At 43.5% G+C, this 18,205-nt stretch overlaps 1 protein-coding gene across 2 annotated transcripts in view; it reads left to right on the top strand.

Moving 5' to 3' along the window:
* LOC145337479 (ezrin-like) overlaps positions 1-18,205 on the top strand; it is a 253,035-nt gene that overhangs the window by 166,089 nt on the left and 68,741 nt on the right. For both annotated transcript variants that reach the window (XM_080182269.1, XM_080182270.1), the window contains exon 8: positions 16,160-16,256. In XM_080182269.1, the coding sequence (XP_080038395.1) occupies positions 16,160-16,256 (97 nt within the window). The remainder of the gene's footprint in view (positions 1-16,159; positions 16,257-18,205) is intronic.

Below are 18,205 nucleotides of genomic sequence, written 5' to 3'. Positions count from 1 at the left end.
TGCGATTCCCACATTTGAAGAACATTTCCCGCACATTATACTTGACTGTGTGGGTCCCCCCTCCCCCCGCAAAACCAAAAGTGAGAACCATTTTGGATGTGTGCATCAGGTTTCCAAAGGCAATTACTTTACGGAAAATCAAGGTTGTGGAGGAGTTGCTTACTTTCTTTACCTGTTGTGAATGACCCAGGGAGATTCAGTCAGACCAAGGGTCCAATTTTACTGCCAAATTATTTAAGGAGGTCATGATAGTTTTGGCATCAGACATTTTACTTCAAGAGGCACATGACATGCTTAGGCAACCGGATCAAGTGAATCCCTTGAAGAGTATAGGGAGTGTAGGAGTGGAGTTAAGAGAGAAATCAAGAGGGCAAAAAGGGGACATGAGATTGTTTTGGCAGATAAGGCAAAGGAGAATCCAAAAAGCTTCTGCAAATACATAAAGGGCAAAAGAGCAACTAATGCAGAGTAGGGCCTCTTAAGGACCAACAAGGCCATCTATTTGCGGATCCACAAGAGATGGGAGAGATCCTAAATTAGTATTTCCCATAAGTATATATAGTATATAGGGAACTTGGGGAAATAAGTAGTGATGTCTTGAGGTGTGTACATATTTCAGAGAAGGAGGTGCTGGAAGTCTTAAAGCGCATCAAGGTAGACAAATCCCCGGGACCTGATGAAGTGTATCCCAGGACTTTGTGGGAAGCTAGGGAGGAAATTGCGGGTCCCCTAGCAGAGATATTTGAATCATCAATAGCCACAGGAGAGGTGCCTGAAGATTGGAGAGTGACAAATGTTGTGCCTTTGTTTAAAAAGGGCTGCAGGGAAAAGCCTGGGAACTACAGGCCAGTGAGCATCACATCTGTGGTGGGTAAATTGTTGAAAGGTATTTTCAGAGACAAGATCTACAGGCATTTAGAGACGCAAGGACTGATGAGGGACAGTCAGCATGGCTTTGAGTGGAAGTTCATGTCTTACAAATTTGATTGAGTTTTTTGAAAGGGTAACCAAAAAGGTAGATGAGGGCAGTGAAGTTGATGTTGTCTACATGGACTTTGGCAAGGCGTTTGACAAGGTCAATGTGGGCATGATAGGTTGTTGCACAACGTTAAATCTCACCAGATCCAGGGTGAGGTATGTAAATGGATACAAAATTGGCTTCTGGACAGAAGCCAGACGGTGCTGTAGAGAGTTGTTTTTCAAACTGGAGCCTGTGACCAGCAGTGTGCTTCAGGGATCAGTGCTGGGTCCGCTGTTGTTTGTCATTTATATTAATAATTTGGATGAGAATATAGGAGGCATGGTTATTAAGTTTGCAGATGACGCCAAGATTGGTGGCGTAGTGGACAGTGAAGAAAGTTATCTCCAATTACAACGGGATCTTGATCAATTGGGCAGTGGGTTGTCGAATGGCAGATGGGAGGTGCTGCATTTTGGTAGATTGAACCAGGGCAGGACTTACTCGATTAATGGTAGGGCGTTGGGGAAAGTTACAAAACAAAGAGATCTAGGGGTACATGTTCATAGCTTGTTACAAGTGGACAGAATGGTGAAGAAGGCATTTGGCATGTTTGGCTTCATCGGTCAGAACATTGAATAGAGGAATTGGAATGTCTTGTTGAAGTTGTACAAGACCTTGGTAAGGCCACACTTGGAATACTGTGTACAGTTTTGGCCACCTTATTATAGAAAAGATATTCTTAAACTAGAAAGAGTGCAGAAAAGATTTACTAGGATGCTACCGAATCTTGATGAATGGAGTTATAAGGACAGGCTGCATAGATTGGGACTTTTTTCTCTAGAGCATAGCAGGCTGAGGGGTGATCTTATAGAGGTCTATAAAATAATGAGGAGCACAGATCAACTAGATAGTCAATATCTTTTCCCAAAGGTAGATGAGTCTAGAACTAGAGGGCATAGGTTTAAGGTGAGAGGAGAGTGATAGAAAAGTGTCCAGAGGGGCAACTTTTTCACACAGAAGGTGATGCGCGTCTGGAACAAGCTGCCAGAGGTAGTAATAGAGGGTACAATTTTGTATTTTAAAAAGCATTTAGACAGTTACATGGGTACGATGGGTATAGAGGGATATGGGCCAAATGTGGGATTAGCTTAGGGGCTTTAAAAGAGAAAGGGTGGCATGGACAAGTTGGGCCAAAGAACCTGTTTCCATGTTGTAAACCTCTATGACTATAAGTGCATACCATCCTGAATCCCAGGGAGCTTTGGAAAGATGGCATCAGACCCTAAAGACCATGTTGAGGACTTGCCAGGATTACCCAACATTATTGGGATAAAGATATCTCCTTTATTTTCTTTGCTACCAGAGATGCTCCAAATGAATTGACTCAGTTTATTGCATTTGAGTTGATATTAGGACATGAAGTAAGAGGTCTTTTAAAATTAACTAAGGAAAAATTGGTAGGTCCAAAGTCAGAGATCCCATAATTGGATTACGTATCTGATGTGAGAGAAAGATTAAACAGGGTGGATGAATCAGCTAGACAACATTTGAATATGGTCCAGAAATCTAAAACTTATACATTTGCCCATGGGGATGAAGTATTGGTGTTATTACCAGTGATAAGAGATACCTTTAAAGCAAGGTTTAGAGGCCCCTATCAGATTAAGAAGTTAAGTCAGGTGAATTATCTGATAATGATGCCAAATAGGAAACAAATGTAAACACTATGTCATGTGAACATGCTAAAACAGTACTATGACAGGGAAAGGGAACCGGAGAAACAGGTATTAGTTATTCCCACTCAGAATGAGGAATCAAACCAAAATGATGTGGATTTTAATGTGCCTCAGAATAACGAAGTCGTCCTTTGAGGAATGGAATAAGGCAGTGAGTTAACTGTCTCGGAACAGAGAAGTGAATTGAAAGACTGCTACAGTGCTATAAGGATCTATGTAGAAGTAGAATGGGGAGGACCAATGAAGTAGTACATAAAACATAGAACATTACAGCGCAGTACAGGCCCTTCGGCCCTCGATGGTTCCACTGGTCGGTGCAACAATCTAATGACCCTCTAACCTAAACTATTCCAATGTTATCCATATGCCTATCCACTGACCATTTGAACGCCCTTAAAGTTGGCAAGTCCACAACTGCTGCAGGCAGGGCATTCCACGCCCTTACTACCCTCTGAGTAAAGAACCTACCTCTGACATCCGTCCCATAATTACCATCCCTTAATTTGAAGCTATGTCCCCTTGTGTTAGCCATCACCATCCAAGGTAAAAGGCTCTCACTGTCCACCCTATCTAATACTCTGATCATCTTGTATGCCTCAATCAGGTCACCTCGTAACCACCTTCTCTCCAATGAAAATAACCTCAAGTCCCTCAGCCTTTCCTCATAAGACCTTCGAACCATACCAGGCAACATCCTGGTAAACCTCCCCTGCACCCTTTCCAATGCTTCCACATCCTCCTTATAATGCGGCGACCAGAACTGTACACAATATTCCAAGTGTGGCTGCACCAGAGTTTTGTACAGTTGTAACATGACCTCACGGCTCCAAAATTCAGTCCCTCTACCAATAAAAGCTAACACACCATACGCCTTCTTAACAACCTTATCAACCTGGGTGCCAACTTTCAGGGAGCTATGCACATGTACCCCGAGATCCCTCTGCTTGTCCACACTACTAAGAGTCCTTCCATTAGCCCTATATTCTGTACTCCTGTTACTCTTACCAAAGTGAATCACCTCACACTTTTCCGTATTAAACTCCATTTGCCACCTGTCAGCCCAGCTCTGCAGCTTATCTATGTCCCTCTGCAAACTGTAACATCCATCCTCACTGTCTACAACTCCTCCAACTTTGGTGTTGTCAGCAAATTTACTAATCCTTCCTTCTACACCCTCATCTAGGTCATTTTTAAAAATGACAAACAGCAGTGGCCCCAAAACAGATCCTTGAGGTACGCCACTTGTAACTGAACTCCAGGTTGAATATTTCCCATCAACCACCACCCTCTGTCTTCTATCAGCTAGCCAATTCCTGAGGTTGACGTCGGGAATGTTGCTTCCGATAATACAACTCGCCTATCGGCTTAATCCTCTCAAAACAGTGCAGGCTCAGAAGGAAGTGGAAGTGATGCTGTAAGATTACATCATAGAGCCAAGTCAAAGTGAGTGGAGTTCACCAATCGTGTTGGTCCCCAAACCAGATGGTATTCAATGATTCTTCATAGATTATTGGAAGGTCAATGATATGACTAAATCTGATTACATAGAACATAGAACATAGAACATTACAGCGCAGAACAGGCCCTTCGGCCCACGATGTTGCGCCGACCAGTTACAAAACAATGACCCACTAACCTAAACCAATCCCTTCTCGTCCATAAACCTATCCACGGATCTCTTAAACGCCCCCAAACTAGGCGCATTTACAACTGCAGCAGGCAGGGCATTCCAATCCCTCACCACCCTCTGGGTAAAGAACCTATCCCTGACATCCGTCCTATAACTACCACCCCTTAATTTAAAGCCATGCCCCCTCGTGCTAGATTTCTCCATCAGAGGAAAAAGGCTATCACTATCCACCCTATCTAAACCTCTAATCATCTTATATGTTTCAATAAGATCCCCTCTTAGCTGCCTTCTTTCCAGCGAAAACAACCCCAAATCCCTCAGCCTCTCCTCATAGGACCTCCCCTCCATACCAGGCAACATCCTGGTAAACCTCCTCTGCACCCTCTCCAAAGCCTCCACATCCTTCCTATAATGTGGGGACCAGAACTGCACACAGTACTCCAAGCTTGGCCGCACCAGAGTTGTGTACAGTTGCAACATGACGCTGCGACTCCTAAATTCAATCCCCCTACCAATAAACGCCAAGACACCGTATGCCTTCTTAACAACCTTATCTACTTGATTCCCAACTTTCAGGGATCTATGTACACATACACCTAGATCCCTCTGCTCATCCACACTATTCAAAGTCCTCCCGTTAGCCCTATACTCGACACATCTGTTATTCCTACCAAAGTGAATTACCTCACACTTCTCCGCATTAAACTCCATCCGCCACCTCTCGGCCCAGCTCTGCAACCTGTCTAAGTCTTCCTGCAAACTATGACACCCTTCATCACTATCTACCACACCTCCGACTTTGGTGTCATCAGCAAACTTACTAATCCACCCAACTATACCCTCATCCAGATCATTAATAAAAATTACAAACAGCAGTGGCCCCAAAACAGATCCCTGAGGCACACCACTCGAAACCGAACTCCATGATGAATATTTACCATCAACCACCACCCTCTGTCTCCTATCCGCTAGCCAATTCCTGATCCAATTCCCTAGATCACCCCCAATCCCATACATCTGCATTTTCTGCAGAAGCCTACCATGGTGAACCTTATCAAACGCCTTACTAAAATCCATATACACCACGTCCACTGCCTTACCCCCATCCACCTCTTTGGTCACTTTCTCAAAAAACTCAATAAGGTTAGTAAGGCACGACCTACCCGCCACAAAACCATGCTGACTATCTCCAATCAATTCTTTACTGTCCAAATAACTATATTCATACTGTCGAAATCTTAACTTCCGTGCTTGACTTTAACACAAGCACATGTTAACACAAGAAACTTAACCAACAGATTGCTGGCAAGTAAAATAAAGACAATGAGTCAAAAGCACCACTCAGCCAGACAAAATCATCATGGTTCATACAATTCTGCAGCTCGCAGTCAGTTGGACACAGGTTACAAATGAGATACGTCACACATTGATCTAAAAGAATGAAAATACTGAACAACCCTAACCTATGTTATCGCGATACCTAGTTAACTTTGTGTGGAGTTTGCATGTTCTCCTCATGTCTGCGTGGGTTTCGTTCGGGTGCTCCGATTTCCTCCCACAATCCAAATTAGGTAGATTAACAATGCTAAATTATCCCTTAGTGTCCAAGGATGTGTAGATTAAGTGGATTAACCATGGTAAATATGCAGGGTTACAGGGATAAGACAGAGTTAATGGAAACTTGATGGGCCAAATAACATCCTTCTGCACTGTAGGGATTCTATGAATTGGAGTTAAGCAGAGCGGGGCAGGTAGTAGTCGAGTGGATTTAGAATTCTTGAAGGATGTTTTGTCCAGTGGGCAAGGGACAGAGAGCAGATAATTTCGAGCTTAGTGTGAAAGAGTTCCTCACACTTGTTGCACATCTGAGTGGTGGAAGTAGGAGGGATATAGATATTTGTAATAAAACAGAGTTACCTACCACGCTACAGTGAGCTTGTTTGGCAGCGGAGAGCACATAGTGGTGATTTCTATTCCAATCAAATCTGATGATTAGCTAAACTGCATATCCATCATAAATGTTCAAATCTCGATTCCTTGCCTTTATCAAGTGAGATAAGGGCCATGCTGGGGGAGTGACTAGTGGTGGGAGCAATGGTTTTAATAGGGATAGGGGCATCAAAGGTGGAGGTGAAGGCCTGATTATAAACCTGTTGAAATATAATGGTGAATGGCAGACCAACTGCTCAACAATTGTAAATTTAAAATTACAGTTTTAAATGTTTTGAAGAGTTTTTTTTCTCAAGTTAGATATAGTTGGAAGTGGAGAGCTGGCAGAGTAATGTGGATGGAGATTGTCTTATTCATGGTTGACACAGTGGGACCAGATGGAGGGCAATAGTTTTAAGAACTCGGAGCCATAGAGGTTTGCAGCAAGCAAACAGGTGCTTCAGCCTAACTTGTCATGCTGCCCTTTTTCTTTTAAAACCACTAAGCTAGTCCCAATTGCCCGCATTTAGCTCATATCCCTCTATACCCATCTTACCCATGTAACTGTCTAAATGCTTTTTAAGAGACAAAATTGTACCCATCTCTATTACTACCTCTGGCAGTTTGCTTCAGATAATAAGGTTTGATAAAGTTCCCCATGGTAGGCTCATGAAGAAGATAAGGAGGTGTGGGATAGAAGGAAATTTGGCCAATTGGATAAGTAACTGGCTGTATCATAGAAGACAAAGGGTGGTGTTGGAGGGAAAATTTTCAGACTGGAGGCCAGTTACCAGCGGTGTACCACAGGGATCAGTGCTGGGTCCTCTGCTTTTTGAAATTTTTATCAAAACTTGGAAGAAGGGGCTGAAGGGTGGGTTAGTAAATTTGCTGGTGACACCAAGATTGTTGGAGTATTGGACGAGGTGGAGGGCTCTTGCAGGCTGCAAAGAGACATTGACAGGATGCAGAGCTGGGCTGAAAAGTGGCAGATGGAGTTTAACCCTGATAAGTGTGAGGTGATTCATTTTGCTAGGACAAACTTGAATGCGGATACAGAGTCAACAGCAGGGTTCTAAGGAATGTGGAGGAACATAGAGATGTTGGGATTCATATCCACAGATCTCTGAAGGTTGCCACTCAAGTGAATAGAGCCATGAAGAAGGCTTATAGTGTATCAGCGTTTATTAACAGGCCATTTGAGTTTAAGAGCTGTTGGGTTATGCTGCAACTATACCAGACATTGGTGAGACCACATTTGGAACATTGTGTTCAGTTCTGGTCACCTCATAAGAAGGATGTGGAAGCATTGGAGAGAGTGCAGAGATTTACCAGGATGCTGCCTGGTTTGGAGGGTAGGTCTTATGAGGAAAGGTTGAGGGAGCTGGGGCTTTTTTCTTTGGAGTGGAGGAGGATGAGAGACAACTTAATAGAGGTTTATAAGATGATGAGAGGGATTGATAGAGTGGACGTGCAGAGACTATTTCCTTGGGTGGATGTAGCTGTCACTAGGGGGTATAACTATAAGGTTCATGGTGGGAGATATAAGAGGGATGTCCGAGGTAGATTCTTTACTCGGAGAGTGGTTGGGGTGTGGAATGCACTGCCTGCTGTGATAGTGGAGTTGGACACTTTAGGAACTCTCAAGCGGTTATTGGATAGGCACATGGAGCACTCCAGAATTATAGGGAGGGGATAGCTTGATCTTGGGATTGGACATAGCTGGGCACAACATTGAGGGCCAAAGGGTCTGTACTGTGCTGTAATGTTCTATGTTCAAAAAATTGCCCCCTGGACTCTTTTGTATCTCCCCCATCTCACCTTTAAACTATGCCCTCTAGTTTCAAACTCCCCGACCTTTGGGAAAAAAATGCTGACCGTCTAGCTGATCTATGTCCTTCATTATTTTATAGACCTCTGTAAGATCGCCCTCAGCCTCCTACGCTCCAGAGCAAAAAGTCCCAGTTTCTCCTTATAACTCAAAGTATCAAGTCCCAGTAGCATCCCAGTAAATATCTTCCGCACTCTTTCTAGTTTAATAATATCCATTCTATAATAGTGACCAGAACTGTACACAATATTCCAAATGTGGCCTTACAAATGTAGACGTTTTACAAGACAAGATGTCCCAATTCCTATGTTCAAGGTTTTGCCCAATGAAACCAAGCATGCTGAATGCCTTCTTCACACTCTGTCCACCTGTGACTCCTCTTTCAAGGAGCTATGAACCTGTACCCCTAGATCCCTTTGTTCTGTAACTCTCCCCAGTGGTCATAGAGGTTTACAGCATGGAAACAGGCCCTTTGGCCCAACTTGTCTATGCTGCCCTTTCATTTTTAGAAACCCCTAAGCTAATCACAATTGCCCGCAATTGGCCCATATCCCTCTATACCCATCATACCCGTGTAACTATCTAAATGCTTTTTAAAAGACAAAATTGTACCCGCCTCTACTACGACCTCTGGCAGCTTGTTCCAGACACTCACCGCCATCTGTGTGAAAAAATTGCTCCTCTGGACACTTTTCTATCTCTCCCCTCTCACCTTAAACCTATGCCCTCTAGCTTTAGACTCCCCTACCTTTGGGAAAAGATATTGACTATCTAGCTGAACTGTGCCCCTCATAATTTATTGACAGTGCCCTACCATTAACTGAGTAAGTCCTGCCCTGGTTCAATCTACCAAAATGCATCACCTCGCATTTATCTAAATTAAACTCCATCTGCCATTTGTCAGCTCACTGGCCAATTATCAAGATCCCATTGCAAGCGGAGATAACCACCTTTGCTGTCCACTATGCCACCAATCTTGGTGCCATCTGCAAACTTACCAAACATGCCTCCTATATTCTCATCTAATTCATTAATATAAATGACAAATAACAGTGGCGCCAGCAACGATCCCAGTGGCACACCGCTAGTCACAGGTTTTCAGTTTGAGAAACAACCTTCTGCAACCATGCTCCGGCTTCTGTCATCAAGCCAACTTTGTAACCATTTCGCTACCTCACCCTGGAACCCATGAGATTTAACCTTATGCAACAACCCACCATTTGGTACCTTAACAAAGGCCTTGCCAAAGTCCATGTAGATAACATCAACTGCACTGTCCTCATCGACCCTTTTGGTTACCCCTTCAAAAACTCAAATTTGTGAGACATGATTTTCCATTCACAAAGCCATGCTGACTGTCCTTAATCAGTCCTTGTCTCTCTAAATGCCTGTAGATCCTGTCTCTCAAAATACCTTCCACCAATTTACCCACCACGGATGTGAGGCTCACCAGCCTATAGTTCCCAGGCTTTTCTCTGCAACCCTTTTTAAACAAAGGCACAACATTTGCCACCCTCCAATCTTCAGGCACCTCACCCATGACTTTCGATGACTCAAATATCTCAGCTAGGGGATCCGCAATTCCTCCTTAGCCTCCCACAATGTCCTAGGATGCACTTCATTAGATGCTGGGAACTTATCTACCTTGATGCGCTTTAAGACTTCCAGCACATCCTTCTCTGTAATATGTACATTCCTCAAGACATCACTATTTATTTCTCCAAGTTCCCTAACGTCCATGCTTTTCTCAACAGTAAATACAGATGAGAAGTATTCATTTAGGATCTCGCCCATCTCTTGTGGATCCGTGCATACATTATCTTATTGATCCTTAAAAGGTCCTACTCTCTCCTTAGTTACTCATTTCCTTTATGTATTTGTAGAAGCTCTTTGGATCCTTCTTTGCTTTATCTGCCAAAACACCAATTCCCACCCCCCTGTCACATTAGTTTAAACCCACACGAACCAAACTAGCAAACCTCCCAGCCAGGATATTGGTGCCCCTCCAGTTCAGGTATAACCCATCCTTCTGGTACAGGCCCCACCATCCCTGGAAGACATCCCAATGATCTAAAAAACTGAAACCCACCCTCCTGAACCAGTTCTTTATCCACGTGTTCAGCTGCACTATCTCTCTGTTCCTAGCTTCACTAGCATGGGGAGTGATCCTGAGATTACTGCCCTGGAGATTCTGCTTTTCAGTCTGCTACCTAACTCCCTAAATTGCTGTTGCAGGACCTCATTACTCTTTCTACCTATGTCATTCATGCCGATGTGGACACGGGTGGCACGGTAGCACAGTGGTTAGCACTGCTGCTTCACAGCTCCAGGGTCCTGGGTTTGATTCCTGGCTCGGGTTACTGTCTGTGTGGAGTTTGCACATTCTCCTCGTTTCTGCCTGGGTTTCCTTCTGGTGCTCCGGTTTCCTCCCACTGTCCAAAGATGTGCAGGTTAGGTTGATTGGTCGTGCTAAGAAATTGCCCCTTAGTGTCCAGGGATGCGTAGGTTAGAGGGATTAGTGGGTATAATATGTAGGGATATGGGGGTAGGGCCTAGGTGGGATTGTGTTCGGTGCAGACTCGATGGACCGAAGGGCATCTTTCTGCACTGTAGGATTCTATGACAATGACATCTGTCTGATTTCCCTCCCATTTAAGGATGCTTTGCACCCGCTCAGAGACATCTAGGACCCTGGCACCAGGGAGGCAAACTGCCATCCTGGAGTCTCTTTGCAGCCATATGTGTGCCCCTAATTATTGAATCTCTTGCCACTATTGCTTTGCTATGTCTTGTACCCCACTCCCCTCCCTGTCTGTGCAACAGGGCTAGCTGTGGTGCCTTCGTTCTAGCCTCTGCTGTTGCTGTCCCCTGATGGAACTTTCCACTCATCAGTATCCACAACAGCATACTTGTTAGATACAGGGACAACCAGAGGGGATCCCTGCACTGAATGCCTTCCCTGTCTGGCAGTCACCCATCTCCTGCACCTTTGGTGTGACCATATCTCTGTAGCTATAACAATTTCAGCTAATTGTGTCCTCCTCAGTGCTGCTGCTCTAACCTGTGTGTTCAGTGAGCATCTCCAACTGGATACATTTCCCACAAATGTTGCCCTCAGGGATACTTGAAATGTCCATGAAATTCCACATTGTGCAATTAATTCATGGGTGATCTGAGTGCTAACTTCCACTCTTAACCATAGAATCATGGAACAGTACAGCATAGAAGAAAATCATGTGAATGGGATGCTGGCCTTCATAGCGAGGGGGATTGAATATAAAAGTAGGGAGGTCTTGCTGCAGCTGTATAGAGCATTGGTGAGGCCGCAGCTGGAGTACTGTGTGCAGTTTTGGGCGCCGCACTTACGCAAGGATATTTTGGCCTTGGAGGGAGTGCAGAGGAGGTTTACTAGGCTGATACCGGAGTTGAGGGGGTTGAACTATGAGGAGAGGCTCAATAAACTAGGCTTGTACTCGTTAGAGTTTACAAGAATGAGGGGAGATCTCATTGAGACGTTTAAGATGATGAATGGGATGGATAGGATAGAGGTGGAGAGGCTCTTCCCGCTCAAAAAGGACAGTAGGACTAGGGGGCACAGCCTCAAGATAAAGGGGGGGCGGTTTAGAACAGAGTTGAGGAGGAACTTCTTCACTCAAAGGGTGGTGAATCTCTGGAATTCTCTGCCCATTGAAGTGGTGGAGGCTGCCTCGCTAAATATATTTAAGACGCGGGTTGATAGGTTTTTGATAGGCAAGGGGATTAAGGGTTATGGGGAGAGGGCGGGAAGGTGGAACTGAGACACGACAGATCAGCCATGATCTTATTGAATGGCGGGGCAGGCTCGAAGGGCTAGATGGCCTACTCCTGCTCCTATTTCTTATGTTCTTATTTGGCAATCGAGTCTGCATGTTCCTTTGAAGAATAATCCAGTTAGTCCCACTCCTTTTTTTTCTCCCATATCCCTTCATTTTAGTTTTCTCCAAGTATTTATCCTATCCCTTTTTGCAATCTGTTGTTGAATATATATGCATGATTCTATCACTGTTGAGCCTAATTGCTGCTTGTACTTTTTTCTGTCATCCTAGCTCTTTTGACGATCACTATTAACCACTGTAATTGGAAACAGTATTTTTTAGACTATCAAACCCCTTCATGATTTTATGCATCCCTATTAAATCTCTTAGCCTTTTCTATTTACAACTGTCTGCTCCAAGGAAAACCACCCCAACTTCTCCAGTCAATCTATGAACTGCAATTCCTTGGTTCTGAAATCACTCCTTAACCCTCTCCAAAGCATCCCCATGTTCTAAAGACTGGTGCCCACAATTGCGCAAATTACTCCCTCTGCATGAAAATTGTTTTCCTTTATAAGAATGCCAATCTAGTAATGGAATGGAAGAGTGACACAGAGACACAGTGATGAGCATTGCTGCCTTACGCGCCAGGAATGCAAGTCTGACTCTGGGTAACTGTGAGGAATTTATACGTCATGTCTGTGTGATTTTCCTCCTGGTGCTCCACAGTTTCTCCCACATTCCAAAGATTTGCAGGTTAGGTGGATTGGTCATGCTCAATTGCCCCTTGATGTCCCAAGATGTGTAGGTTAGCTGGATTAGCCATAGTAAATGCTTAGGGATAGGGCGGTGGGCCTGGGTAAGATGCTCTATTGGAATCGATGCAGTATCAATAGAACATTACAGAGCAGCACAGGCCCTTCGGCCCTCGATGTTGCACTGACCAGTGAAATGGATCTGAAGCCCTTCTAACCTACACTATTCCAATGACCCTTTAAATGTCCTTAATGTTGACGAGTCCACTACTGTTGCAGGAAGGGCATTCCATGCCCTTACTACTCTCTGAGTAAAGAACCTACTTCTGACATCTGTCCTATATCTATCACCTCTCAACTTAAAGTTATGTCCCCTCATACTAGCCATCACCATCCGAGGAAAAAGGTTCACACTGTCTACCCTACCTAATCCTCTGATCATCTTGTATGCCTTTATTAAGATACCGCTTAACCTTCTTCTCTCTAACAAAAACAGCCTCAAGTCAATCAGCCTTTCCTCATAGGACCTTCCCACCATACTAGGCAACATCTTCGTAAGTCACCTTTGCACCATTTTCAATGCTTCCACGTCCTCCTTATAATGCAGCGACCAGAACTGTACGCAATACTCCAATTGCAGCTGCAACATGACATCATGGCTCTGAAACTCAATCCCTCTACCAATAAAAGCTAACACGCTGTACACCACCTTCACAACCCTATCAACCTGGGTGCCAACTTCAGAGATCTATGCACATGGATTCCGAAATCTCTCTGCTCATAGAACATAGAACACTACAGCACAAACAGGCCCTTCGGCCCACGAGTTGCGCCGATCACATCAACACCTACCAATCCATAGACCTATCTATAACCCCCAATCCCATTAAATCCCATATACTCATCCAGAAGTCTTTTAAAAGACCCCAGCGAGTTCGCCTCCACCACCGCTGACGGCAGCCGATTCCATTCACTCACCACCCTCTGAGTGAAAAACTTAGCCCTAACATCACTTCTGTACTTGCCTCCCCGCACCTTAAATCTGTGTCCTCTCGTAGCGACCATTTCAACCCGAGGAAATAGCCTCTGAGAATCCACCCTATCTATTCCTCTCAACATTTTATAAACTTCTATCAGGTCGCCTCTCAACCTTCATCTCTCCAGGGAAAAGAGACCCAGCTCCCTCAACCTATCTTCATAAGTCATGCCTCCCAGTCCAGGCAACATCCTTGTAAATCTCCTCTGTACCCTTTGAATAGCTTCTACGTCTTTCCTATAGTGAGGTGACCAGAACTGTGCACAGTACTCCAAGTGAGGCCTGACAAGGGTCTTATAAAGTTGCAGCATTACCTCTACACTACACTATCAAGTATCTTACCACGAGCCCTGTACTCTGTATTCCTGTTACTCTTTCCACATCACACTTTTCCACATTAAACTTCATTTGCCACCTCTGAATCCAGCTCTGTAGCTTATCTATGTCCCTCTGTAACCTGCAACATCCTTCCACACTGTCCACAATTCCACCAATTTTAGTGTCATCTGCAAATTTGCTAACCCATCCTTCTTCGCCCTCATCCAGGTCATTAATAAAAGTGACAAACAGCAGTGGCCCCAAAACAGATCCTTGCGGTACACCACTAGTAACTGAACACCGGGTGAACATTTCCTGTCAACCACCACCCTGTCTTCTTTCAGCTAACCAATTTCTGATCCAAACTGCTAAATCACCCTCAATCCCATGCCTCCATATTTTCTGCAGTAGCCTAACATGGGGAACCTTATCAAATGCTTTACTGAAATCCATATACACCACATCAACTGTTTTACCCTCATCCACCTTTTTGGTCACCTCGACCTACCCTTCACAAAACCATATTGACTATCCCTAATCAAATTATTCCTTTCCAGATGATTATAAATCCTATCTCTCATAATCCTTTCCAAAACTTTGCCCACAACAGAAGTAAGGCTCACTGGTCTGTAATTACCACAGTTGTCTCTACTCCCCTTCTTGAACAAGGGGACAACATTTGCTATCCTCCAGTCTTCTGGCACTATTCCTGTAGACAATGACGACATAAAGGTCAAAGCCAAAGATTCTGCAATCTTCTCCCTAGCTTCCCAGAGAATCCTAGGATAAATCCCATCCGGCCCAGGGGACTTTTCACGCTTTCCAGAATTGCTAACACCTCCTCCTTATGAACCTCAATCCTGTCTACTCTAATAGCTTGTATCTCAGTATTCTCTTAAACAACATTGTCTTTTTCCTGTATGAATACTGATGAAAAATATTCATTTAGCACCCCTCCTATCTCTTTGGACTCCACGCACAACTTACCACTACCATCCTTGACTGGCCCTAATCTTACCCTAGTCATTCTTTTATTCCCGACATACCTGTAGAAAGCTTTAGGGTTTTCCTTGATCTTACCTGCTAAAGACTTCTCCTGTCCCCTCCTGGCTCTTCTTAGCTCTCCCTTTAGGTCCTTCCTAGCTAACTTGTAACTCTCAAGCGTCCTAACTGAGCCTTCATGTCTCATCTTTATGTAAGTCTCCTTCTTCCTCTTCACAAGAGATTCAACTTCTTTAGTAAACCATGGTTCCCTCGCTTGACCACGTCCTCCCTGTCTGACAGGTACATACTTATCAAGGACACGCAGTAGCTGTTCCTTGAGCAAGCTCCACATGTCAATTGTGCCCATCCGCTGCAGATTTCTTCCCCATCCTAAGCATCCTAAATCTCGCCTAATCGCATCATAATTTCCTTTCTTCCAGCTATAACTCTTGCCCTGCGGTATATACCTATCCCTTTCCATCACTAAAGTAAACATAACTGAATTGTAGTCACTATCACCAAAGTGCTCACCTACCTCCAAATCTGGTCACACCTGGTTTGTTTGATTACCAATGTGGCCTTGCCTCTTGTTGGTCTATGTCAGGAAACCCTCCTGCGCATATTTGATAAAAACTGACCCATCTAAAGTACCCGAACTATAGCGTTTCCAGTCACTATTTGTAAACTTAAAGGGTTAAAAAAAATTTTTTAATTTAAACATTAAAGTTAATGGGCCAAATGGCCATTTTCTGTACTATAACTATTCTGTGGTATAGTTCTATGATGTTGTTGAGGATAAAAGAATTCAAACTGGTTCAATTCCATAATTAAAATTAATGATTCCTGATGTGTATTTTTTATTATTCGTGCAAGACCATTTGTTGTTATATGTCATTATGATGCATTTTCAGTTTTTGTTCTGTGACATAATTTGGTAATCATGTGTCTCAGAATTTAAAACGTAATAATTACAATTATTCTAATACCAGTTCTGATAAACTATATGAATTCATAATTTGTTTAAATTATGACCATTTGTCCCAATATGCACCAAAGATGCATTTCCAATAAATTGAGTCTACGTACAAAATAATCAATGTGCAGAATCTTGGTTGTGAATGTGTGGAATGAAATGCTTAGTTTAGTTGAAGCCCAGACTGGAAAGTAAAGTTATCTTTTAAATCTTAGACTAACACCCAAGATTGGTTTCCCATGGAGTGAAATCCGCAATATCTCCTTCAATGACAAGAAATTTGTCATCAAACCCATTGACAAGAAGGCACCGGTAAGTTTTGTAGTTTTGGTTTATTTTTCAGATTTACCGTGCAGGCACCACTTTTCAATCTAAATGCTTAAGATCTGTTCTGTTGTGCAACAATGCTTGGATTTTATTGGAAAAGATCTTTCTTTGAAGTTGACTTTCATAGTGTCATAGAATCATACAGTGCAGAAGAGGCCCTTTGGCATATCGAGTCTGAGTCAACATGCGAGAAACACTTGACTTCCCACCTAATCCCATTCACCAGCACTTGGCCCAATGCCTTGAATGTTATGACATGCCAAGTGCTCATACAGGTACTTTTTAAAAGATGTGAGGCAACTCACCTCTAGTACCCTTGCAGGCACTGCATTCCAAGCTATCAGCATCCTCTGGATAAAAGATTTTTCCTCACACCCTCCACAAACCACCTGCCCCTCACCTTGAACCCTTCACCTGGAACATATGTCTGTTTATACTTCAACTAAGGGAAGAAGCCTTATCCACTTTGTCCATGTTCCTCAAAATCTTATACGTCTCGATCAGGTCACAGCTCAGTCTTCTCTGCTCCATGGAAACAACCCAACCCCACCCAACTTCTCTTCACAGCTTAAATGTTCCATCACAGGCAACATTCTGGTGAATCTCTTCTGCATCCTCTCCAGTACAATTACATTCTTCCGATAACCAGAACTGCACACAGTACACTAGCTGTGGCCTCACCAAAGCTCTATACAACTCCAACATGACTTCCCTGTTTTTATAATCTATGCCTCGATTGACAAAGACATGATGTGGAGATGCCAACTTTGAACTGAGGTGGGCATAGTAAGAAGTCTCACAACACCAGCTTAAAGTCCAACAGGTTTATTTGGAATCACGAGCTTTCAGAGTGCTGCACCTTCATCAGTTGAGTGAAGAGATAGGTTCACATACATGGCATATATAGACAAAGACACAATTACAAGATAATTACAGATTGGAAAGTGAAGAATGGTTGGAATTTGAGTCTTTACAATAATGAAATCTTACAGACAGCACGAGTGGAAAGAAGGATAGTCACAGGTTAAAGAGGTGTCAATTATCTCAAGTCAGGACAGTTAGTAGGATTTTGCAAGCCGAGGCCAAATGGTGGGAGTTGCATATAGAGTCATAGAGGTTTACAGCATGGAAAAAGGCCTTTTGGTCCAATCTGTCCATGCCGCCTTTTTTTCTAAAACCTCTAAACTAATCCCAATTGCCTGCATTTGGCCCTTATCACTCAAAACCCATTGGACCCATGTAACTGTCTAAATGCTTTTTAAAAGATAAAATTGTACCCGCCTCTATTACTACCTCTGGCAGCTTGTTCCAGACACTCACCACCCTCTGTGTGGAAAAAATTGCCCTTCTGGACACTTTAGTATCTCTGCCCTCTCACCTTAAGCCTATGCCCTCTAGTTTTAGACTCCCCTATCTTTGGGAAAAGATATTGACTATCCACCTTGTCTATGCCCATCATTATTTTATAGACCTCTATAAGGTCACCCCTCAGCCTCTTACACTCCGGAGAAAGAAGTCCTAATCTATTCAGTTTCTCCTTATAACTCAATCCATTAAATCCCTGTAGCATCCTAATAAATCTCTTCTTTCTAGTTTAATAATATCCTTTCTATAATCGGGTGATCAGAATTGCACACAGTATTCCAAGTGAGGCTTTACCAATGTCTCATATAACTTCAACAGGACGTCCTAACTCCTGTATTCAATGTTCTGACCAATGAAACCAAGCATGCTGAATGCCTTTTTCACCACTCTGTCCACCTGTCCACTTTCAAGGAGCTATGAACATGTACCTTTGGATCCCTTTGTTCTGTAACTCTCCCCAACGCCCTCTCATTAACTGATTCAGTCCTGCCCTGGTTCAGTCTATCGAAATGCATTACCTCCCATTTATTTAAATTAAACTCCACCTGCCATTTGTCAGCCCACTGGCT

This window comes from Carcharhinus amblyrhynchos, unplaced genomic scaffold (assembly GCF_965287045.1).
Source record: "Carcharhinus amblyrhynchos unplaced genomic scaffold, sCarAmb.v2.hapA scaffold_50, whole genome shotgun sequence".
Classification (NCBI taxonomy): domain Eukaryota; kingdom Metazoa; phylum Chordata; class Chondrichthyes; order Carcharhiniformes; family Carcharhinidae; genus Carcharhinus; species Carcharhinus amblyrhynchos.
Note: the sequence above shows the minus strand (reverse complement) of the source record. Positions and strands in the feature narration are given on the sequence as shown.